The sequence below is a fragment of the Schistocerca cancellata genome, chromosome 9, assembly GCF_023864275.1.
Source record: "Schistocerca cancellata isolate TAMUIC-IGC-003103 chromosome 9, iqSchCanc2.1, whole genome shotgun sequence".
In the NCBI taxonomy this organism is placed as follows: Eukaryota; Metazoa; Arthropoda; class Insecta; order Orthoptera; family Acrididae; genus Schistocerca; species Schistocerca cancellata.
Window position 1 is genome coordinate 404,051,500 of NC_064634.1, and position 26,928 is coordinate 404,078,427.

Consider the following 26,928-nt stretch of genomic DNA (forward strand, 5'->3'; position numbering starts at 1 on the left):
ACAGAGAGCAAGGGCAACAGTGTATAGTGGACCCACAGGAATGTGTCATACCTGGGTATTATAAGGCTACAGGTGGTGGGGAAGGAAAGATAAACGGAGTCATTCCAGATGGTGTTTAATATGAATGCGGGCAGATAGCGGGCCGACACTGAGGACAGGGTAAAACAATCAACAATAGAATCCAGACTGGTGAGGATAATGCCATTCAGGGAATTATCCAGGACAGCAGTAGGAGGATGGCAGCCAAAAACGTGCCTAATCATAGCACTGACATATAATTCCCAACAAATCCATTTCTGATGTTTACAGGCCCAGGCACACAACTGTTTAAAGGCCACAAGGTGGTTGAGAGATAGACACCATTTGTAGCGTTGGAGGGCACAATGGCATAGCTGCAGCAATTTTGGGGGTCCACAAAGGGATACTCTTCTGTCGGGGAGAACCCGAGGAGGAAGAAATCACCAATGCAGCTGCTGAAAGGACGGCATTGATCGAACTCCATATGGACTTATCAGTGCCATAATGTGGTGAAGTGGTTGGGTTGGTAACCAAGGAAAAGGCATCCCAATCAGCAGTGGCAGAGGTCCACCTGGCACGATGTCCAGGCAAGTGATACTGAGGAAAAGACATGATGATTGGAAAGTGATTGCTGTTGCACAAATGGTAACTAACTCCCCATTGAACAGAGGGGAGGAAACCAGAGCTGCAGGTGGAAAGAATAATGGCTGAGAAAGTGCTGCATGCTACACTAATGTGTGTGAGGGCTCCAGTGTTTAGGAGGCAGAGATCATGCTATGCTAGCAGGACTTAAAACAGTCCTGCCTCAGTCAGTAGTCACAGTACCATCCCACAGACGGTTATGGGCATTAAATCCCACAGGAGGAGGACATAGGGAGGGAGATCTCTAAGGAGAGAAAGAAGAACAGGAAGTGAAATTTAGATTACAGTGTTGTAAAAATATTTCTGAATGTGAAAACTAAGGCAGGCAAAATTTGCATACTGGCCAGTGGATAATCATAAGCATTGAAGAGTTATGGCGTTTCTTTGTTTGTTTCTCCATACAGAAATTAAACTGGTTATGAGGTAATAGAAAAATAATGCCTTCTTCAGTGACACAGATTTCTCAAGGAGTACAAGTAAGATCTGATTTCTCCTCATGCGGCAGTCTCCACAACTTATTCTCCAATAATTCAATATTTAAATGTGTCTTAATTATAGTGTTTTGTGTATTGAATCCCAAAACGACGGAGAGACTTCATCCCACCGTAGCCCTCAGCGGTTCACAATCCCCCAAAACGCCACAGCAGTCCACCCACCCCACCACCGCCCACTCCGAACCCAGGGTTATTGTGCGGTTTGGTCCCAAGTCCCCCCCCCCCCCCCCTCCCTCTGGGAATGTCTCATACCAGACGAATGTAACCCCATATGTTTGCGTGGTAGAGTACGTGTGGTGTACATATACGTGGAAACAGTGTTCATACAACAATCGCAGACATAGTGTAACTGAGGCCGAATAAGGGGAACCAGCCCACATTCGCTGAGGCAAATGGAAAACCGCCTTAAAAACGATCCACAGGCTGGCCGGCACACTGGACCTCGACACTACTCTGCCAGACAGATTCATGCTGAGGACCGGCATGCCTTCCCGCTTGGGAAGCAGTGCGTTAGACCGCACGGCTACCTGAGCGGGCCTTAATTATGGTTTTAATATCCGGATCCATTTAAACATTCGTATAGCAACCCCCAGCACAATAGATACAAAGTTACGACATGCAGTCATTTCACAACAGGAATTATGATTCAGTATTGACTAGTGTGTGCCATGAAAAACATAACAAGACAGAACAGGTAGTTGGGCACTAAATTACTGCAGCCAGTGGCATCTCTACAATCTGAAGCTGATGGAAGATTAGGGTTTAATATCCCAGACTGAAAAGATGATCTGAGACAAAGCACAAGCTTAATTTGGAGAAATGCAGGGGAGAAACTTGGTCCTGACATTCACCTTAATCAATTTAGGAAAAGAACAGAATGGTCATGTGCTTAAGCCCCAATCCTGCTGAATGATATCTGGTGCCTTGATGTCGCCTCATTTGGTGCACTTGGACACTCAATGAGAGTTGCAACAGCTTATCACACCAATTATATAAACTCCTACAACCTTATTATTTACATGTTTAAAACGATTCGCTGGTCATTACTGTAACACCAATAAGTTCCAACTCAAGATCTAGTCAACTATCTCCTCACCAGAAATATGTGTGGAACTCTTAGGCAATCACTTGTCAAATTTCAAGGGCTTGTACAATCCATGCCACATCAGATTGAAGCAGTTTATTGCACAAGAAAATTATGTATATTGTTTCTGTGTTATGTATGATCAGTGTCAGTGTCTACCTGATCACCTGCATACAGCTTCCATCTTTTGCTTATGGTATCAGATTGAAGCAGTTTATTGTACAAAAAAATTATGTATATTGTTTCTGTGTTATGTATGATCAGTGTCAGTGTCTACCTGATCACCTGCATACAGCTTCCATCTTTTGCTTATGGTAAATGTTGTAGAACACTGCTAGCTATAAAATGAAATATGCCCATTTGAAATTACAAATAGAAAGAAAGAAACCTTTACTTACCAGTTGTCTGTGGACAAACACAAAAAAGAATGTAGCATTTTGCACTTTTGTTGTGATAATTTTATTACTTCACAACCAGTTTTGCTCTTCTAGTCATTTGAGAACCAACACAAATAGAAGACATAAATTTAAACATGCTGCCATTTCAGTACATGACAGTGTTGTACTGCAGAATCATAAAATCACTTGAGAATTGCCTAGAAGACTGAAACCAGTTATGAACTAATAAAATTATTACAGCAAAAGTAGAAAATGCCACCTTCTTTTAATAAACTCATTGCTGCAGTACCCATTATGAAGAAAATGAAACTTTCAAGCACTACCATATCGTCTTGTGGACCCTGAGTGGGACTCGGGCAGCAACAGTTATTCAGGGGAATGGCACCCCAAGTCTTTCTACAGTTCTTAGACTGAGCAGGTGAGATTTTAACATAAAGATACCTCCTACTGAGATACAATTGCATCCCACACATTTGCAAAGTACATTACAGTGTCTGTACAAGCCAAAAGACAAAAATGTGCCAAAAAGAAATGTCCATACTGTAATGTAGCCCTCGTTACAGCTGGGCATAGACATACTACATTAAGACAAATTATGTGTAAAACTGACGTGTACAGCCGGCCACAGTGGTCTCGCGGTTAAGGTGCTCAGTCCGGAACCGCGCGACTGCTACGGTCGCAGGTTCGAATCCTGCCTCGGGCATGGATGTGTGTGATGTCCTTAGGTTAGTTAGGTTTAAGTAGTTCTAAGGTCTAGGGGACTGATGACCACCGATGTTAAGTCCCATAGTGCCCAGAGCCATTTGACGTGTACAAGGCATCCCCCCAAGAACAAAGACGTGATTCAGTAAAACATTTTGTACATCTATTAAGTTTAATTTTTCATAAGTTTTGTAGGAATAGATTTCATTGTTTCAAATGAAACACTGCATGTATTTATTGTATTCATAGTTACTAAGTGATGATTTTTTAAAAATATGTTAAAAGTAGTAGTCCAGCTGCCCTAACCAAGGTGACAGAGTCTAATCTTGAATGCGTTCGATGTGAACAAGCATGCAGAATCTCCTTATCAAATGTCTGGACCCACATGAACATTAAAGTAATACTAGTTATAATACGCATGAAGGTGGCAGTAGTAACCTTGTCCCTCCTAAAGTCTCACTGCTTGTCAAGCAATGCAACATATATCACAAAACCAATTTTTCGTATATTTTCGAAGATAGAAATTTAACTACAGTAGCCAAAACTTTCATAGATGCAGCTTTGTTGAAAGTATCCTTTCCAATGATATGCAGTTGCATGCATTTGTACTGTACATACAAGATACATTGAAGCGCCAAAGAAACTGGTATAGTCACGCATATTCAAATACAGAGATATGCAAACAGGCAGAATACGGCACTGCGGTCGGCAGTGCCTATACAAGACAAGTGTCTAGTGTAGTTGTTAGATTGGTTACTGCTGCTACAAAGGCAGGTTATCAAGATTTAAGTGAGTTATAGTCGGTGCACGAGCAATGCAACACAGCATCTCAGAGGTAGCAGTGAAGTGAGGATTTTCCCATATGGCCATTTCACGAGTGTACTGTGAATATCAGGAATCCGGTAAAACATCAAATCTCCAACATTGCTACAGCTGGTAATAGATCCAGCAAGAACGGGACTAACAACAACTGAAGAGAATCGTTCAACATGACAGAAGTGCAATCCTTCCATGAGTTGCTGCAGATTTCAATGCTGGGCCATCAACAAGTCCAGCGTACGAACCATTCAATGAAATATAATCAATATGGGCTTTCAGAGCTAAAGGCCCACTCGTGTACCCTTTATGACTGCACGATACAAAGCTTTACAGTTCGCCTGGGCCCATCCCATTATCACTGACATTGGACTGTTGATGACTGGAAACGTATTGCCTGGTCATATGAGTCTCGTTTTCAAATTGTATCAAGCAGATGGATGTCTACGGGTATGGAGACAACCTCCTGTACCCATGGACCCTGCATGTCAGCAGGGGACTGTTCAAGCTGGTGGAGGTTCTGTAACGGCGTGGGGCACGTGTAGTTGGAGTGATATGACTGACAGGTGACACATACATAAGCATCTTGTCTGATCACCTGCATCCATTCATGCCCATTGGGCATTCCTACAGACTTGAGCAATTCCATCAGAACAATGCAACACCCCACACACCCAGAATTGCTACAGAGGGGCTCCAGGAGCTCTCTTCAGAGTTCAAACACTTCCGCTGGCCACCAACCTCCTCAGACATGAACATTATTGAGCATATCTGGGATGCCTTGCAACATGCTGTTCAGAAGAGATCTCCACCACCTCGTACTGTTATGGATTTATGGACAGCCCTGCAAGATTCGTGGTGTCAATTCCTTCCAGCACTACTTTAAACATTAGTCGAATCCATGCCACATCATGTTGCAGTACTTCTGCATGCTCGAGCGGCCCTACGCAATATTAGGAAGGTGTAGCAGTTTCTTTGGCTCTTCAGTGTAACTTGGCAGCACTTTTTGTGTGGGCATCTGGAAGCATGCGATTGCCAGCAAGCACTGTGGTTGCTGCGAAGGGAATGAAACTGCGGGGCACCTCCACCTCCTCCAGGGGGGAGAGGAAGCAGCAAACCAAAATCAACATTGCATTTGCATTACCTATTCCAGTGCTGCACTGCTATGGAGTGTTTTATTGTTTCCTAACCCAGGTTGGCAGCAGGCGGAAACAATACATAACAGCACTGAGTAATGAAAGTTCCATAGATTCCTTAACTTCCCATTAGGTACCATGTTACATTGTGCATATAGAGATAGAACTGAAACTTTTTTAATTGCTTTCTCATATTTATGATGTACTCCACATTCCCAAAGGTTATACTGAAAATGATGATTCATTTACTTCTGCCTCTCTGCTCCTCTTGTCCTTCACGCATGTGCATTTGTATTTCCTGATGATTATAAGAGCACAGCTTATACAAATTATAGAATAAATACTTAAAAACATGCAAAATGAACAGGATATAAATTTTGCAGAAAATTAATTGCTTAAAATCTTTCTGAAATTAAATTTATTTATTTGTTTATTATTTTTTTTAGCAGTGACTGGGAGATATTATCTATTAGTTTTCATAAAAATACTTTATCCCATCACTGGAACATACATACAGTCATCTTAGTGACTAATAAACATCTGGTTCATACATCACAAATATGTTTCTAAATATTAAAAAATAGTGAGTAATATAGTTTACAGACACACTTTCAAATTCTTCATACATTTGTTCTGCCTATCTCCAATAACTCACAATTTTTTCACATTTTCTGTTGATAATTATAAAATGTACAATGTTTTAAAAGAATATGACATGGCACATTACAATTTAACTGAATATACTGCTATAGCTACATAAAAAAACCAACATCTTATACAAAATATTGTGCATATAATTTGCAAATGCAGTCTGGGAGTATGAAAGTTTATCTAGTGCAAAAACAGCAGAGGCAATAGAAAATAAATAACCACATTAAAGTGACTGTTCTGCAGATGAACATATCAGACACATTAAAAGTTAAATAGTTGTATTTTTTTTAGGCACAATGTTTATTAAAAAAGGGATTTCTTCTTGTTTAAATACTTTCTCACATGGTAATTTATTTCTGCTTTATATCAGTACCACAATATTTACACATACTGCTTAGGGAATCAGAACAAAAAATAATAAAATCTTCAGATTTATAAAACTGTTACACTCACACATTTTCTAATTTATAATATTAAAGCAATTACAACTAACTCCTATCACAAAAAAATGTGAAGTTATCCATGTCAAAACTATTAACAGTCATTAGTCATCAGGAACAAAATATCTAAGTACAAATGTTATGATTGTGAAAAATGAGAAGGAAAACCAGTCTCATTCCACTAACCATTCATTATGCTTCCTCACTAATATGCATTGAAACATAACAAGTAATAATAAGTTCTTTTTGATCATAGACTAGGGGAAAAAACTGGTCTTATAATGAACATGAAATATGACATTGTTATGTCACATAAATAATGCGAGGACAAAGAATCAGATCATTGGCTGGCCTTAATATCAATTAGCACAAGAGTAATGTAAACATTTCAGCATGAAGAGACAATCAGCTTAGGACAAAGAGTACTTCATCTTATTTGAAAAAGAATTCAGAGGAGGACATATATTTCAAACTACAAAATTCTGATTACAGTATAATGAATAGACATTTAACACACCAGGAAGGAGCTACTAATAAAGTGCAGCACATTTTAGATGAGGTAACAAATCTGTATGACTGCTCTGTACAAAACAATATCCATTATGCTATGGAATGTGCCACTTTATGGTAAAAAAAATTATACTGACTGACAGAAGAGCAAGCAGATATACCTCATCTAACTGCCATTATACTGTTTTGTATAACTAATAATAAAATAAATTCCGATACGGTTGTTTTGAATATAAGAGAAAAATAAAGTATTATTTCAAAGATACAACTGTGCCAGGAATATTTACTAGAATTTTGTTTTAAATTCTAATGCATGCACAGTTAAGTTGTTCTTGTTAATAATAAATTATTTTCTTTCACATTTTGTCTAACTGTTGTGGGTGTTCTCTGACACATATTTGCACTATAAAATGTTTGGAAACAGTGCCTTTATCAGACATGTAATAATGTTAGTGATTAAACCTTATTATGCTGCATCAAGTGCAAATTATTGTAAGGATCATAGTGACACTCCTGCCAAAACATTTTTGTTCACTGTGTACATTGTAAATTTCTGTTCATTGCCTTTGTGGGAAAGAGTAGAGTAATCAGACGGTCTGGTGTGTCAAATTCAACAGAGATCACTTGCACAGTCAAGGGAAAGTAATACTGTTAGACAATGGAGGCATTTATCCACAATTACTATGTTTCCTGTATAAGCAATATCAGCATGGAACATAATTTACTAGCAACATTCAAACAGTACATATTCATTCCTAAAATTACAGTTCAATCTGTGACATTTCTAACTGAAGTAAGTACATTCACAGCAAAGGCATTTCTTTCCTGTACCTACTGAAGGTACTGGCTATGGATGCAGCCACCAATCCAATAAAAAGAATGTTTCCAACAATTTGTATGCAGATGTTCCTACATCAACAATGGTTATCCTTTATATTCTTATGCAACATAATTTCATAATAATTTCGAAAAATTAAATCAATGTAATGAAACTGACTTAATAACTCTTCACATTACTCATTAAATAAAATGGAAAAAAAAACCACCACACATGACATTACTAAGGCTGTTGCTGCTGCATTTGTGCTTGCATTTTGGCTAACATCTCTTGCATTCGTCGAAGTTCTGCTTCTTTCTCTTGCAGGATACGATCCTTCTCACCTGCACCAACTTTCTCCTCTGGCAACACCCTACCCAGAAAAAAAGACACACATAGTAATGTAGAATTCAACAATGCGAGTCAATAACCAACTCACTGTACAGTGGAGACATTGGGCAATACACACACAGATAAATGCGAACTGGGCACGAGAGTAATTAAACGCAGATTCTAAATATTCTAAACAGAAAAGACAAATGAAAAGCTCTCTAATTCTAATGTTCCTTTCTTCTTTGGTAAAAGAAGATAATACAATATGCAGAGGGTATGCAGGTGTTCTCAAGAAAAGGATAAATCAATATGAATCCTGTAGTAGTAGCAGTAGTAGTTGTGGTGCGTGTGTGTGTGTGTGTGTGTGTGTGTGTGTGTGTGTGTGTGTGTGTGAGTGAGTGAGTGAGAGAGAGAGAGAGAGAGAGAGAGAGAGAGAGGCGAGGGGGGGGGGGTTAAAAGCAAAGGTGGTCAGCAATTAAAAGTTCTGAAACATCTCTAGGATATTATGACAAGTTTCACTGCATGTGCAAAATAGTGATTTATTGATAGTCAGTTTTGTGTAGGAGAGGATGTCTATGTGTGATACTTAGAACAAAACAACTCTGAGAGTTCCCTTGTTATGAAATATCAGCTCACTTGTCTCTGCAGTCTTGTGCATGTTGTCACCCACAGAACTCATCCTGAGTGATAGCTCAATACATCATTTCAGCAAGAGATCTTTATAGGGCCGTTTTTAACACTCTCATTTGGATAAATACTGAACAATATGCCTCTTTTGGCAAAACACAGGAAAATGATGTAGCTGTAAAGAGGAATGTCATCCTCATTCTTCCTCTTAACCACTATGGAGCCCAATGTTTTAATAGGTATCCATTTATGTACAAGTAAAACCATAAAAAAGGTCCCAACAAAGCTTTAAATAACACACACACTTGTGTGCAAAACTTAATGATGTACTGTCACATGGTGAGAGGTGGGAACACATAATGCACCCAATAACACTGTCGAACATAACTGTTCTGGTGGTGCAGGTGCTAAGGTGTGAGCAGACATAATTGGGCATGGGTGCATTAACCTCCAAATCTCTGAACACAGTACACTCACTGGTAAAAATGTTATTGTGACACTGTACTCCTTCCCCATGTGTGTCATTTCAGTAGTGCATTTTCATGGATTACATTGTTCGGTCGCATCAAACTGTGCAGGTAGAGGGGCTCTTGGAACAAGAGTATATTGAATGATTGGACTAGCCTGCCCATTCCCCTGAATTAAATCCCATTGAGAAGCTGTGGAATGTGTTGGGGAGACGTATTGCAGCACACAAGTACTAACGATCATCCAGTGCTGGTGAAAGAATGGATGCCATAGACAACCATCATAAATTGCAGTGGCTTCAGTGTAATTACTGTCTTTAAATAAGGGTCTAATTTCTGTTCATCTCATTTCACAATTCTTTCAGTCACCTTCTGTACTACACTGTAGCAGTTTTTTTCTATGTATGGTCCACGTTTCATTGAGCTGCCATACACGGCAGTGACACATTATGCGAAAGTTACTTTCCTCCTTTAGTTTTGTACACAAATGTGCTATTATATTGGTACCGGAACATTGTATTTTGTTTGTGGATAGTTGAAAATGCAAGTGCTTATTCACCTTACATTTATTAGGTGTAAGCAACAAAATATTTTTGTATTTGCAGTTAAATGTTGTAGCATTAGCATTTATTGTGTCTTTGCACAATAACTGATTCATAAGTCTGCTTAATTTACTTCAGGAGCTATAACTAATTTCTCTACTTTTTTGTTTATTTATTTATCTTTAAGTCTGTGCAGAGACAAACTGACCACTAGTGATGGTTGTAGGAACTAATGGAGGTCCGTTAGCAGAGGGGTATGATACGAGTTTTTATTTATTGATGCACAAAAATAATGAAGAAACTAGTGAGGCCCTTCTCTTGAAATGCAGAGTGGGTAATCTGAGTAAACGGTTAGGGGAATAAAAGAGAATCAGTATTCTTCAGACACATTTAGAAGCAGCAAAACATGAACTTTCCAGGTTGTGGATAGTGGACCATTCAGAGAATGCTTTTTGAGATTATAATCTCATCATTAATATTTAAGCTGGATGTAAAAACAGTGCAATTAACTAATTGTTTTAGGGCTGTGTAGGATTATTTCAATTTTTAAGCAAAGTACATTTAATTGTGGTCTTCTACAGATCTCCCATTTTATACTACAGGGTGTTACTCTCAAGACTTGAAAGTGTGCTAAGCTCAGGTCACAAGCAAGATCAGCATTAATATTTGAACTACACTGTTTCCAGTTTTATTTACAGGTTATTTCAGGAACAATAGTAAATATTTTAGGTGGTGTTACTACAGACCAATTTGAACAAATAGTTCCATACGAAATGTGTCCAGTTTTTATTGCTTATCAAGATACAGATTTTAGACTGTAACCCATACAAATATTCACAGGTGGTGCTACATAAAGGCAAATAATTAACACAGTAATACTTGTTCTGGACTCACAGTGTCCCAGAATTTTTAAATGACTTACGTTGACCGTCCATTTATTAATGATATCGACTATAGCAACTCAGATATGTTGGTCATATTCAAGTGGTTACTGGTGCTCAGAACATGCAGTAGCCAGTGTTAATAAGAAGTATAAAAATGACAGGAGCTTCTATGGCTTGTGTCAACCTCTGTCACATGGATAATAATAATCTGATGCATAGGATGCTGTGTTTTCCGCACCTGTGCACTTGAAAGATTGAATTTTCAATGGTGGATGTTGTTAATAAATGTACAACCAATGCCCAACATAATCTCATTAAAAAATAAGAATGATTAAGTTTGAAGCTGTTTTCCATAAATCACACCTCCAACTTCAATGCACTTTCAAACTCTCGAGAGTAGTTTTTCTGAGGTCATCTTGGCATTCTTTTATGAGAAATGCATTAGTCATTATTCAAATGATCAATTCCTGTACTTTGCTTACTTTTAATTTGTAGACTTCACCTTTCAAACCATGCCCTCAGGCAAAAATCTGAAGAGGTGATGTCCTGAGACCTATGCAGGCAAGAAATATGATGATTTTTGTTGATCCATCTACATGGGGAGATATGGTGCTACCTGATGACTCGAATGTGCAGGAGATCCATCATGCTGGGAGAACGTACCTATCCTTCTAGCCCAACAAACCTCTTCGAATAATTTTGGAAGCTCATTCTCAGGGGGCTAGATAACTGGGCCCTGTAAGACAATGCAGTAACACAACAGGCCAAATCCAGTGACTGTCTATCATACCAGATTGTACATATACAGAGAAGTGTTACTGAAAATATTTATCCACAAAGGCATGTGGATTTTCATTGGATCATTGATGTGAGTTATGAGCGTTATTCATACCATCACGAGAGAAATGGTATCAACACCAACAGTAAATAGTATTAATGGGGGTTACTTGGTAATTTTCTTTTAATTTAGATCTGAAAATCTGAAGTTTATCACTCAATGCTCTTCATTTCTAGTTACATGACCAACAATTCAACAGATACGTAAATTATGCCACAAAAGCCTACTTACAAAGTTTGAAGAACCAGCTTTAATTGAGGAATCTAGAAATATAGTATGGCTACCTATATATTGCTCCAGTGGAGACTGCAAAAACAATTAAGAGATTAGACTCATTACAGTGAACAAAGAAGCATTTATATAGAAAAGACATGTGATACAATGCTTTCTTCCACGCACTTCACACTGGTTAGCAGACTATAGGCAGACTACAGATGTACACAGACTGGTTTGGAGAGCAGGCTAGCATTTAATATCAGGTTTAAGCAACACTAGTCCAGAGCAAGACCCTTCTTTGTGCTAATGTCTTCCAAATGTGGAACACACAGTCCTAGAGTGTCGGTAGGAGATAATTGCAAGTCCCATCTTATCAGCTTCCTCACACTGGCTCTTATGTTCTCTATGCTATTCAAGATGAGATCCTTTGCAGGCTAACAGAGGAGTCTGGTTTTACAGCTCCCAGTAAACCTAGCCATTACACATTTACTGGCAATAATGATCTTGGAATCATACCTGTTGGACATCGTACCATCACAAAGGTTAACACTGGAGATTACCTGCTACAAAAGATCCTGAATGGCAGTAAGGCCACAATCAAATCAATGAAGTATTTCAAACCCTCATGACAATCTCCATATCAACCTGAAACAAATGTATACATACTGAATAAAGGTGAAACTAACCCCCTCTAAGTTTGTATGCATACAACTTGTCATGACTTCTTTTTCTATTCAAAACGGGTATTCATCATTGAATATTATGTGTCTCCACTTTTCATTAAAGACAAAAGCATGTGGTGGTATATTTTGCAGTCCCGTCTTTTGAAGATGCTTTTCAAAAGGACAATGTAGCTTCCTTCAGTCATTACCAAATGCTCTTGGAACTCCAGAGAAATAAAATAAGGACACTCCTATAAGGTTTCAGTCAGCAACACATCTTCCTTCTTTGCTGAAGTGGGTTGCAAACCACCACTTGGAATCATCTCCACTTATTCTATCCCCTCATCCAACTCAGTACTGTTTGAGATGGTGTTCAGTACCGTAGAAATACAGTCCTTGCAAGTCCTATAAAATTGTCTTCAATACTATATCATAATTACCTGCCAAGTGTGGCCCCCTCTCCCCCTCCACACACACACACACACACACACACACACACACACACACACACCGATTTCATGCAAGGACACACTGATTTTAAACAAATATACAAGGACACACTGATTTTAAACAAATATAAATCACTTATAAAGGGTGTTTAAAAAGTTTTGCACAATTGTCTCCAATTTTTTTTTTATTTTTTGCAGGAGGAGAATGAAATTTTTTGTGAAGATACTTGGAACATTTAGCTATAAGTTGGTATATAAAAGTATTTTCTTTAATTTACAGGTGAGCCATAATGGACTGTGAAGCAGATGTCAGGTTGCGACAACGGTCAGTGATGGAGTTGCTTTTCAAGACCGGCGATGACTCTGCCACATCGATTCACAGTTGCTCCCTGTTTATGGGAAGGACACAGTGGATCGCATCAGTATCCAGCAGCAGTGGTTGCAGAGGTTTAAAGACTGTGATTTCTCTCTACTTGACAATCCACGATGCAGTAGACCATCGACGGCAGTGAGTGACGTGAATAAGGAGACCTTGATCAAATCATCCAAAATGACAGATTGTGTGATAATACGACAGCTTGCTGAAGTGATTCTTTTGTCATTGGGTTGTGTGGTATCACTGATACAGTCACTAGGTTACAGAAAAATCTGTGCATCTTGGGTGCCTAGATTATTGACAAGAGAAATGAAAATGATGAGGAAGAATGTGTGCGAGGGTCTCATGAAGACCTTTACTGAAGAATGGACACAGTGTTTTGACAGCGTCATTACCCAGGATGGAACATAGTTGTTTTTGTCTGAACCTGAGAGGAAAACCCAATCCACAGAGTGGCATCATCTGGGTTCCCCTCGGAAGAAGAAACAAAGACTTTCACGAACAGCAGCCTGAAAGGTGATGGCCTCCTTCTTCTGGGATCAGTGTGGTGTCATTTTCATTGATTTTTTTAAACCTGACAACACAATTAACTGGGACCGTTACTGTTTGTCATTGGACAAGCTGCAATGTGCCATCAAGACTCACAGACCACAGCTTCAGGGTGAGCTCATCAGACTACACCATGACAATGAGAAACCCCATACAGCCCTTATAACGCAGGAGAAAATCAAGAGAATGGGTTGGAAAAATCGTTCCTCATCCTCCCTACAGTCCGGACTTGGCTCCATTTCATTTTTACCTCTTTGGTCGTCTGAAGGCCCACCTGCACGGTAGAACATTTGATAGTGAGAAAGACCTATTTCCTGTGTCAAGCAATGGTGTAAAAGTCAATCCCAAGAATTTTACCATTGGGCCAGATGCATCATAGCTGATGAAGGCTACATTGAGTAGGCTCAATTTGTAGCTAAATGTTCCAAGTATGTTCACAAAAAATTTCATTCTCCTCCTGCAAAAATAAAAAAAATAGAGACGACTGTGCAAAACTTTTTGAATGCCCTTGTGTATTTTGTTGTTAGAATGCAGCTTTCAAAACAAGAAATTTGTCACTATGAGTAAGGTTTCAATGGCCTGGAATAGTTGTGACGACTGAATATTCTTTACAGGATAAACACTTACGGTGATATTTTTCTCTGTTTTGAAAACAATACATACAAATTCTAAATGACAAACCTTGAGACTAGCACTGAGCTTCTATTTAGAGGCAAATAAATGCATATTTATGAATGGCCATGCACCCAATTCATTATATTTATTGTTTGCAGCATAACTGATGCACGTCTGACGGAGCAGTTTCTTTTGTTCCTTCTGAGTTACGAAAATTTAATCATGCATACGAAAATATTTCCGATGACATTATGGCCACATGAAAGGAATTACCAGACTTTGAATGCAGAATGGTAGTTAGGGCTATATGCATGGGATATTCCATTTCAAAAAACGCTAAAGAATTCAATATTCTGAGATCCAGTGTCAAGAGGACCAAATATCAGGTGTTACGTTTCACCTCAGACAACGCAGTGGCCAACAGACTTCACTTAATGACTGAGAGCAGTGGCATTTTCACTGAGTTGTCAGTGCTAAACAGACAAGCAACTGTGTGTGAAATAACTGGAGAAATCAATGTGGGATATATGCCAAACATAACCATCAGGAAAGAGCGGATAAATTTGGGGCAGCAGATGACTGAAATGAGTGCCTTTGCTAATAGCATGACATCACCTGCAGTGCCTGTCCTGAGCTCATGACCATTCTGACTGGAAAACCATGGCCTAGTCAGATGAGTCCCAATTCCAGTTGGTAAAAACTGATAGTAGGGTCAGAGTGTGGCACAGACCCCACGAAGCCATGGGCTCAAACAGTCAAGAAGACACAGTGCAAGCCAGTGGTGACTCCACAATGGCATGGGCTATGTTTACTGGGTCCTCTGGTCCAACTGAAGCAATCATTGACTGGAAATGGTTATTTTCGGCTCCTTGGAGACTACTTGCAGCCATTCATAAACTTCTTGTTCCCAAACAATGGTGGAATTTTTACGGATAACAATGTGCCATGTCACTGGGCCACTATTGTTCACAACTGGTCTGAAGAACGTTCTGGACAATTCAAATGAATGATTTGGCCACTTGGCTCACCCGACATAAACCTCATCAAATATTCATGGAACGTAATCGAAAGATCAGTTCATGCACAAAATCCTGCGCCAGCCACACTTTCACAATTATGGCAGCATGGCTCAATATTTATGCAGGAAACTTAATAGAGCTGTTGAGTCCATGCCGCAATAGTTGCTGCACTACACCAGGCAAAAGGAGGTCAGACACAATATTAAGAGTTCTCCTATGCCTTATCACCGCAGTGTATTGTTCAATACAATGTCCATATGTAATTTTATTATTCTGGTTTCAAAGTGTTAATTTTTTGTGCTTCACCAAACTGATTAATAGAGAACACATTTTTGTTTATCCAGACAATTAATGGCCTGCTAACCAGACTCAAAACCAAGAAATTTATTTTTTATCAATAACACTTCTCATGCCTTAGATATCACTTATTGAATACTTCCAGTTTCAACATAACAGAAACTATAAAACACTTACGTTTGCCTTTTCGGCACCGAAGCTCCTTTAGCAAGTCGCTCAGATCTGTAATTTTCGTAGTGTACTTCCTGTGTCACTTCCTGCAAGTCCTGCATGTGGGTTCTGCAAACAAATGAAATTGTTAATATTCCATAAGTAATCCCGCCATTTTTCCTTAAGATCTCTAAACTGGCAATGCCCCCAAAAGCTTTAGAAGCTCAGAACTTACATCAATTATCAGATTTTCTCAGTTGGAAATTTTTAGCACAATACAAATTGAAACCCTGCAAAACGAACTGCAGATGAGACACGAGAGAAAGAGACAGAGAGAATCACCCTGAATAGTGAATAGACTGAATGGTGGTCGTCCTCCTCCTCCTCCTCCTCCTCCTCCTCCTTTGTACTTCAAGTGTAGATGGTTGGTTATTTTATTTTTAATTTTAACTTTGAATAAGAAAATTTCATTTTCATGAAAGATGCACACAACTAACTCCAAAAAATTTGACACCTAACTGTTTACAACCAATTACACGGCACTGGTAAAGCCAAAATTTAAATGACACTCATAAGAACAGAGTCAAAAGGTACCACAGATGCTGATGAACTGGCACCAACAGAAAAACAATAAAAGAGAAATAATGGTGAAAAGGCAAAAAATAAGAAGATTATATGATGTGGTAAATATAAAGGAAAGAACAATGAAAGAAGAAGGTTCAAATTACATGTCACAGTGGAGCAGCACTTGTTTATGAATGGCTAAAAGATTTTCAAGCTCTGGCCTAAAGTACCAAAAATGCTTCTTTATGTCTGGATAAGTGTTATGTTATCCAACAAACTTCTGTAACAAAATTTGTCGTTTTTGTTACACTACACATGTCTACATTTTTCATTCTCTTTTCACATGACCCTCTTCGATGAAAATCTTCCTAATGCACAGGCCCCTCAATTGGTATCAGATATTTTAATCTTGTGGATTAACGAATACTTAAAATGAAGGGAAGCATGCAACTCTGACATCTGCAAGAGTTATGTCAATAATTTTGATGTGACTAGTAAGTGGTTTCTTTGGTTTCTAAAGCCTGCTTACACTACTGAAATTCACTAGATTAGCATATTCGAAAAAATATGATGGTCGCAATAAGTTTTTAAATCAGCATTACATATTTGTTCCCTTCAAACAAATCCAAACTAGTATGATACAATGAAAATTAAATGAGATTAAACTTGGAAAGGAAATTCTTTTAGGCCTCACAGTATTGCTGTTGGTGGCCATGACAAATCCTGGACTGAGCTGTCTAGCAACACTTTACCTCCCAACTGTGTTGGTTGGTTGGTTGGTTTGTTTGTTTAAAAGAGGGGGTGAGGGACCAAACTGCTAGGTCATCGGTCCCTCATTCCGATTAAAATAACTCCACAAGGGCAGGAGTAAAATAATCGAGACATACAAAACACAGCTGGAAAAAAGGAGAAAACCACAAGAATGACAGAGGGGCAACAAACATTAAAATGGACAAAATCAGACAAGAAACACACAGAGAGATGCAAGAAACATGTACAAGAGATCAAAGCAAGGGAGCAGATTACCATGTCTGCCTGACCATGAGAATAATGAGGAGAAGCCAGTCACTCTGCAATACATTAAAACCTCCACCCTAAAAGCACTAGGGTGGAGGATACAGATGAACAAAGGATCAAATTATAAAACCCATCCTCATGCATAAAATGTAAGACTAAACCTACTGTTGAGGCATTGTCGCCCAACACCGAAGGTAGGGTGCTGGGAAAGTTAAAAGTCCACCGCAGAGCGGCTAAAAGTGGGCAGTCCAGCAAAAGGTGGACGACCGTCATTTGTGAGCCACAGCAACACCGAGTTGGGTTCTCGTGACAGAGGAGGTAACCATGCATTAGCCACATATGGTCAATGTGGAGCCAGCAGAGGGCAACTGATTCCCTGCGAGAGGACTGCATGGAAAACTGCCACACATTCGTAGTCTCCTTAATGACATGCAGTTTGTTGTACATTCTGTTATGCCATTCCATCTCCCAAAGCCAAAAAGCCCTGTGGCATGAGACAACGCAGGTCAGTTTCAGAGATGTCCATCTCCAGAAGCAGTTTCCGCATAGCCTGTTTAGTCAGCCTCTTGGAAACTTCATTGCCTGGGATTCCAACGTGTCCTGGGGTCCACAAAAACACCACTGAATGATCGGACCGTTCCAGCGCATGATGGACTCCTGAATGGATGCTACCAAAGGATGGTGAGGGTAGCACTGGTTGATAGCTTGTAGGCTGCTCAAGAAGTCAGTACACAGGAGAAATGAGTCACCAGGGCATGAGCCGATGTGCTCAAGAGCACAACATATGGCCGCCAGCTCTGCAGTGGAAACATTGCAGCCATCTGTCAAAGAGTTCTGTTCAATATGTCCTCCATGAACATACGCAAAGCCTATGCGACCATCAGCCATTGAGATGTCAGTGTAAACCACTTCATGGCTCTGGTACATGTCGGGAATCGAGAGGAAAGGATAGCGGAGAGCCGCAGGGTTAACGAAGTCCTTAGGGCCATGCGAAAGGTCCAGAAGAATCTGCAGCCTAGGTGTACACCATGGACGTGTACGTGCATGGCCCTTGAGGAGAGGTGGTAACGGGAAGGACTCCAGTTCAGACAGAAGGGACTGGACGCAAACCGCAACGGTACGCCCTCACCTGGGCCGCGGTTCGGAAAGGAGACAGTAATTCGGATGCACAAGAGAACTACTAATGTGTGCAACGTAACTCGCGAGCAGTTGTGCACGCCTAACCTTCAATGGAGGGACTCTGGCATCCACCATGATGCTGGTCACCAGACTCATCCTAAAAGCTCCTGAATACGAAGGGAACTAGGGGAGGCACCGGCTTGGACACGGAAAGTACGGAGGAACAGTAAGTTTTGGATGAAAATTGGGAGTGGGCCCCAGAGACCCCACGCATACAATGTGACAGGGATATGATGTCCCCAGGCCATGTCATATGCTTTACGTAAGACAAAAAAGACAGCAACCAGATGTTGGCATCTGGAAAAGGCTGATTGGATGGCAGACTCGAGGGACACAAGATTATCAGTGATAGAGCGATCCTGGTGGAAGCCGACCTGACATGCAGCCAGTAGGCCATGTGACTCCAGGACCCAACCCAACTGATGATTCACCATACGTTCCAGCAGATTACAAAGCTACAAGGCTGATGGGCTGGTAGCTGTCCACATTAAGTGGGTTATGACTGGGTCTGAGCACCAGAATGATGGTGCTCTCCCACCATTGCAATAGAAAGATGCCATCGCACTAGATCCTGTTGAAGACCACGAGGAGATGTCGCTTGTAGTCAGACCCCACAGGTCGTCATGTGCTCTCCAGTGGATAGATGGGAGGCCAGGACTGCAAACCGGAGATCAATGGCCAAATATGTGCCATGTGCCACGCTGAAATGTGTGGGGCCACTTGTGTTTGAGAAGCAGAGGTCAAGTTGAGACAGTAAATTTTCAACATCTTTGCCGTGGCCAGTAAGAACTGTGCCACCCCACAAGGGTTTATGCACATTAAAATCTGCCAAAAGGTTTAAGGAGTTGCTCAATCAGTGCAACCAATGTGTTCAGGGATACTGCACCATCTGGAGGAAGATATACATTGTAGACAGTTATTTCCTGCGTTGTCCTTGTCCTGACAGCCACAGTTTCAAGAGGGGTTTGAATGGGCACAGGTTCACTGCATACTGAGTTCAGGACATAGATGCAAACTCCACCTGACATACTATTATAGTCACTACGGTTCCTGTAATATCCCTTATAGCCGCGGAGGGCAGGGGTCCGCATTGCCGGGAACAAGGCTTCCTGGAGATCAATGCAGAAAGCAGGTATAAAGCTTAACAATTGCCGTAGCTCAGCCAGGTGGTGGAAAAACAGCCGCAATTCCACTGGAGGATGATGTTATCGTGAGGCTGGGAAGACATTAAGCATGCAAGAAGGCAGATTATGCCTCAGGTTGAGCCACTGGCGGGTGTCCTCAGTGGCATTAGTGGAGACCTTGGGAAAGAGGGCCCCACGAGACCCCTTCTGCACGAGAGGAGGCTGTTGCTTCTCCAGTAGGGGAGAGGGCACCGATGTCACTTGCGTTTGGCGGGGGGGGGGGGGGGGGGGGCGTTGCTCCTGAAGTAGGTGCTTTGGGAGCAACGGAGGAAGATTTGCCCCCTACCACCAAGGGGGTGGATGTATTCTGGTGGCCCAGAGGGCCTACTGTTCTTGGCACAGAGTGAGTAGCCACTGGGACTTGGGACGGCGATAGTAATGTAGCTGCAGCATATGTCGACAACAACCGAATAGAGTGTAATCTTTTGAAAGTATGTTTAGCCTCTGTGTAAGTCAACCGGTCCAGGGTCTTGTACTCCATGATTTTCCACTCCTTTTGGAGTACTGGGCAGTCTGGCGAGCAGGGAGAGTGGTGCTCTCCACAGCTGATGCAAGTGGGAGGTGGCGCACAGAGTATCTGGGTGCAGTAGACGTCCACAGTTCTGACATGTGGTGCTGGAAGTGCAGTGGGAAGACGTGGCCGAACTTCCTGCAGTTAAAGCACCGCATAGAGGGAGGGACGTACGGTTTAACATCACAGTGGTAAACCATCACCTTGACCTTTTCAGGCAACGAATCACCCTCAAAGCCCAAGATGAAGGCACTGGTAGCAACCCTGTTGTCTTTGGGTCCCCCGTAAATGTGCCGGATGAAATGAACACCCCACCGTTCTAAATTGGCACAGAGCTCGTCATCAGACTGCAATGATAAATTATTTCCTGGACCATGTTGAGGCTTTTATGGGGAGTGATGGAAACAGGAATATCACCCAGCTTGTCACAGGTGAGTAACACTCAGGATTGGGCTGGCGATGCTGTCTGAATCAAGACTGCACCATTTCGCATCTTGGACAACGCTGTCACTTCTCCAAACTTATCCTCAAGGTGTTCAACAAAAAATGGAGGCTTTGTAGGTACAAAAGAGTCCCCATCAGTTCTTCCACAGATTAAAAACCGAGGCGAATATGGCTCTCACCATTCTGTAGCCCTACGTTCCTCCCATGGTGTAACAAGGGAGGGAAACGATTTAGGGTCATACCTGTTGGCATTGTATTCTATCTTGCCCTTCTTAGAGATTAGTGGTGCCGTACAGTCACCAGCAAGAGATGCCATAGTCCGCTTCATTGTGAGTCATCTGCGCTGATGCCACCCACTCCGATCAGGGGCTCTCCTCACGGGCGCCGCCCAGCCACAGCAAAGGCCAACTGGCATGATGGCTGTTGCCAGGAGTCCCAACACCCCAGGAAGACAGGCATCTCCTTGGCATACATGGGGAGTTTACAGCTCAGGCATCAGCAGTGCGACCCCTGTGTTGTCAGTGGGCTACCACCAAATGGATACATGATGGCCCCACCACAACGGACAATACTGGATTATACTGTGGCATATACTGCACCTTCCAGTGTAGGTATCAATTGTTTTATGTTATGATCATGTTATTTTTATTTAGTTTTATTTGTGTTACCTCAGTAAAATTGTAACAACATTGCGGAGATGCTGAGTTGCAGGTAGGCACAACAAAAAGAATCTTGGAATTAACTGCAGTAGTGTGTGTGTGAGTTGCGTTTGTGTGAGTGTGTGCGCATGTGTGTATGTCTGTCTATTGTTGACGAAGACCTTAACAGCCAAAAGCTATAATTGAGAGTCTTTTTGTTGTGCCTATCTGCGACCCAGCATTTGCCCTGTATTGTGAGCGGCAACTTTCCTTCTCATAATATTGTTACATTCCATCCTGGACTTTCTTCAGTAAAATTGTTTTTGACAGCTTTGACAACTCCAGAAATGCTATATGTTTACAATGGAAATTATATTTTGTGGAAAGTCAGTACGTTTATTTTCAGAGATAGATTATTTGGGTTTTACGCAGAAAAATTCTATTGTTTTGTGTCATGATAATTTACTCTCTTTTCTTTTATAGTGCCAATTAAATTTTCCACTTATTCTTTGTGTTTAAAATCTGTTTTTGATTAAGTTTGTCTTCTGGATATTTTGGGGAAATGGAAATTTATGATCATACAGAAAAATTATGAGCAAACAGATTTTAAATATCAAAAATACAAGGAAAATTTTATTAATATCATAAAAAATGTAAATTAGCACAATGAACACAAATCAATAGAATATTATTTACATAAAACCAAAAAATACCTTCTCTGATAATCAAATGTACTCACCAAATTTCCGCAAAACACTATTTCACTGTAAACATATAGCATCACTGGACCTTTTGCGGTCAAAACACTGCCAAAATTAATTATACAAAAGTATATAAAAATAACATCATCAAACATAAAAGAAAGGTATTTTAGTTAAAGAATTCATGGAGACCACATGCACTGCTAAAATTCGACCTTACTAATCATCATGTTTTTGGACTGACATAACTTACTTAAAAGACCCCATTCCCATCTTTGTAAAGACCATGTTATCTTTTCTGGAAACTATACATTTCAAAAGTTATCCCAATTAAAACTTTTATCATCATAAGTATTCCAGAGTTTTTCAATTTGACAGGGTAATCCTTTCAAAAATTCATTGTCATAGTATTGTAGCCCAAATTTTGCTGATTCAGGAAACGAGGCAGTCTCTTCAAATAACATGTTAAGTTTATGAAATATTCCAATTAGAGAATTTTGAGTTTCTTGGTAAGCTTTGGTAAATTTTCGTATGCGCCAATACTTTCACACTATAAAATAGCACCACCATTTGTACCATTTTAAGGACATTGAGCCAATGGTTCATTAAAATAATTTCTCTGCCTACAGCATATGTATGTCTTAAGTTACTATCTAAAATGGAAGGACATTGCATTTTAACATTTTATGATAACTATGCTACATGCATCTAAATAGGTCTCGCTGCACAAAGCCACATCTGGTTGGTGTCTGTAGTAACTAAAACCAACTGTGGGAACGCCTTGGGCTGCGAATTGGAGCCGCCAGGCAGGGAAGCCGCCGGCGGCAGAGCACGCACCACCGGGTAAACACAGGACGAGTCGGACGACAGGCCAACGACAACTGACAACAACCGACCACGACCGACACAACAAGGAAGAGATAAACAACGGAGGCTTGTGGAAACCACAACACCAAACACCAACAGTAAATCCACTCGGAACCAGAGCCAGGCAAATGTCAACAACGAGCAATGACCAGAACGCAGTACCGCCGAGATAGAAACGAAATCCAGAGCGAGTACCAGACTGACTGGGCTAGGGCAGAGCGGGTCCCTATATAAGAAACCGGAGGGAGCGGCTATTGGCCGCTGTCTGCACGTGGTGTAGCGGTGGTGCCCTCGCTGCGCAAGAGCCGCTGATCGGAATAGCGGACGCGGAGGCAGAGCCCTCTATGGGCTGACCACATTCATTTGTTCTGGCATGTGTTCAACTTCCATGGCGGAAAGTACTAGAATGTCCAACATTCACGTTATCGTAAAAGGAAATCAGTTGGAAGTAATGTAATAATTCAACGAAAATTATTAATTGTTTCTTTCAACAGTCTCACTGTAATTTTGTTTGTAAAAACAGGGGGAGTAATATATCAGTGATTATAATTGTGATGGACAACAGTAATGCACATGTGTAAATGTGAAAAATCTATTCCAACATCATTGTCTGCAAAGAGTTTTACAATCAACATATAGAGTTTTAAGAAGAAGGAGGCTATCGATGAACACGATTGGTAGGTCAGTAAAATTACTATCCCACTTTTACAAATTGGGGAGGCAGGAACACATACAACATGCATTATGGGGCAGAAGAAAATGTGAAACAGTTGTGACAGGTAGCTGTTGCGTAGTTGTTTTGTGTGATACTTGGAAAAATAAAATTACTAGTCTATATTTCACTGATGGAAGCCTCAGCTGCACACTACTAGAATTGCAGGAACATATTCCACTGCACTGTTGACAAAGTATTCAGTATCAAAATGATGGCTGTCCATCACATCTTACACATCCAACAGTGCTGTCCAGAAAAGAAAGTATCCAAACAAATGGATTTATCAAGCAGAGCTCTTTGACTGAATGATTTCTACTTAAGTACATTGTTTACTGCCATCCCCCAATAACCCAAGAAAATATGTGAGAAAGTATTCTTAAAGTATGTGACATAATCATAATGGAATGTTATGATAAAATGATTTCAAAATTGTATCAAATCAGATAACTTCACTTTGAGCAGCTAATAAAATACACAAAAAAGAAGCTCACTATTCTTAATTTACACAGTAAAACTCTTTCTGAGCTGAGAAATATCACTTAAGTTGTAAAAAGACTAGAAACTAGTTTCTACATTTAATCACACTTAAAGGTAGTCACATTATACATGTCTGGAACTGGCTGAAATCACCTGTCACTCAGTGAATACGAGGTGTGATCTAAAAGTAATTAGAATTTCTGTTTTTCTTAACGAATCTTTCCTTATTCATCAACATCAAATTTGTCCCCTTCGAAGTAATCCCACTCTTTTTCCAATCTTGAAAGCACTTCTGGAACTTACTTTTCATTACAGTGTTGAGCTCCTTCAGTGATTCTGTTTGTATCCCATCAATGGTGACAAAACTATGTCCTTTTATGGTCCTCTTTAGCCTTGGGAATAGAAAGAAGTCAAAACGGGGATATGCCTGGCAAATACGGTGGTTGACGCAACATAACAGTTTTGATTTCTGCCAAAAAATCGTGACCAAGCATTGAGGTGTGAGCAGGAACATTATCATGATGCAATTTCCACAAGTGGTTTTACCATAATTCTGCTCATTTTCTTCACTCAAACGGTGTGTATCTCCCAGGTAGAATTCCTTATTGCTCATATGACCATAAGGCAGGAACTTGTGATGCACTACCCCACTGTAACCGAAGGAACCAGTCAGAAGAACTTTCAAGAGATCAAAATTGTCAATTTTTTTTTTTCGGTCTTGGGTCTTCAGGCAGTTTTCATTGGCATGACTAGGCCTTGGTTTTGATGTCATCCCACTATACCCATGTTTCGTTACCTGTTATAACTTTCTTTAGAAGTTCTGGATCATTGTTGACTTTATTCAAATATTCCTGAGCAATATCTATGTGACATCATTTTGGTCGAAATTTAACAATTTTGGAACAAACACTGCTGCTACACGTTTCATGCCCAAAAGTCCGAAAAATTTGCGCAGCATGAGAGAAAGGATATGCCAACATTGTCAGCAACCTTTCTGATGCTGATTCAGTGACTTTCCAGAACAACTCTCACTACTTCTTCCATACAGTAATCAATAATTGATGTGCTAGGGTGTTCAGAGCAGTCATCAAATTCACTGTCTTCTCGATCCTCTTTGAAACATTTACACCACTCAAACTCTTTTCTTACTCAGTGCATTCTCCAAAAGTCACAGACAATTTTTAGAACACACTGCTGGATTTAATGCAAATTCTTTGATCCATCTTTTTTGAAAGCAAAAATTTGCCGAGCACCTGAAGACACACAAATCTTTTCGAATGTCAATAATGAACTAAATATTCAGAACAGCCAAAATGCAAACATACATCAGGAAAGTGTGAACCAAAAACATAAAAAACTGAAAATCTAATGATAAGCCCCACGAAATTACTTTTTAATCACATCTTGTATTTAAAAATGACACTGATCTTTCTTTTTTTAGAATATGTCATTCAAGCAGTTTTCATTAGCATGACCAGTTATGGCTTTTACAGCCAAATAATGTTTATTTGACCCATTCCTTGTCAAATAAAACTTACCATGGTTTTTGCAGATGCACGAGTTAGGTTGGACACCCTGCAAATGGCATTTACCCACTATCCTGAGAGTTATGCAAAGAATTTTGTGTTGCTACACTCTGACTAAAATTATTTTGTGACTGAAGTTTCAGTGAGTTGAGTGGAAGGTGCCAGCCACCATCCAATTGTAGTTTTTGCTTGAGTGCCATATGCTCACTGTGTTGCCTGTTTTGCATGTTACAAGCAGTGCCCTGTGAGGCATGGCTGGCTGCATGCCAGCAACACTGCACCTCTCCACTGCAAACTGTCAGTCACAAAGTTTAATTGGAGTAAATGAACACAACTAATCTCATATATCAACTAACTCTTACAGCAGCACTGAACAGTCTATTCCCAAATACACTTGAAACATTACAGTACAAACTTCTTCCTTCCCTTTTCTTCTCTTTTACTACCGCATTTAGCTTTTACCATACAGCTGGCTATCCATCACATTAGTATTTTTTATATATGATCTCTTCTCAAACCTCATGAACAGCTTTTTTCCTTTTCTTTATAATTTGCTTTCACTTTTTACTCTGTCTCTTCCAGTCTCCTTTTTCCAATAAATTCCTAGATATGCAGTGTGTGTGTGTGTGTGTGTGTGTGTGTGTGTGTGTGTGTGTGTGAGAGAGATATCAGTTCTTCGCCTCATTATAGCAAATAGTGTGTCTGTCGTTAATACACAAACTAGCCACACAGTTCACATCTCCTTATACTTAATAATGTTACAATCTTCATAAATCACACAATCAAATGAAGTGTGAGACTATAAGAGAAATTAAATAGAAAGACCTACATAAGCATTGTGCGCAGCTTGATAAAGTCACAATGGTCTGGATTCTCCACTTCCACCACCCCCCAAGGATAGAGACGGCCTCGCACCTTTCGTCCTCTCACCTCCAGAAGTGTATTTGCACCACATACAGCAAAAGGAACTGCTTCTTTCAACTGCCGGACCTGACGGAAAATAATATATATTAGTTATCATTATAAAATATTTATCAATGTTAGCACTGATCGAGGACAAGTATTCAAATTAAAAAAATTCTAACTGTCAAAAGATGAGTTCTGTAGGTCAGCATACACACATGTGACATTTTCATAAACATAATTTAATAATTCTGGCACTGTTTTGCAAATTGCAGCTAGTGAATGAAAAAAAAAGAAATCAAAATTTACAGCAATATCAAAAACAGTGAATAAGTATTACACATTCTTGGCAAGGGCAATAGACTATCTAAGAAGTGGCCCAAGACTTGTATTAACAGTAAGCTTTTCCTGAGAAAGAAATGTGTAAAATCCTGGAAGATTGTGGTCAATCCATGTGGTGAGTCTCTGAA

At 40.2% G+C, this 26,928-nt stretch overlaps 1 protein-coding gene across 1 annotated transcript in view; it reads right to left on the reverse strand.

The window, feature by feature from the left end:
• Positions 1-5,691: 5,691 nt before the first annotated feature.
• LOC126100733 (septin-1) overlaps positions 5,692-26,928 on the reverse strand; it is a 58,106-nt gene continuing 36,869 nt past the window's right edge. Inside the window, exons 7-9 of the mRNA XM_049911353.1 lie at positions 26,385-26,545; positions 15,760-15,861; positions 5,692-8,081 (exon numbers count right to left, since the gene is read on the reverse strand). Of these exons, the coding sequence (XP_049767310.1) occupies positions 7,952-8,081; positions 15,760-15,861; positions 26,385-26,545 (393 nt within the window). The 3' untranslated portion in view covers positions 5,692-7,951. The remainder of the gene's footprint in view (positions 8,082-15,759; positions 15,862-26,384; positions 26,546-26,928) is intronic.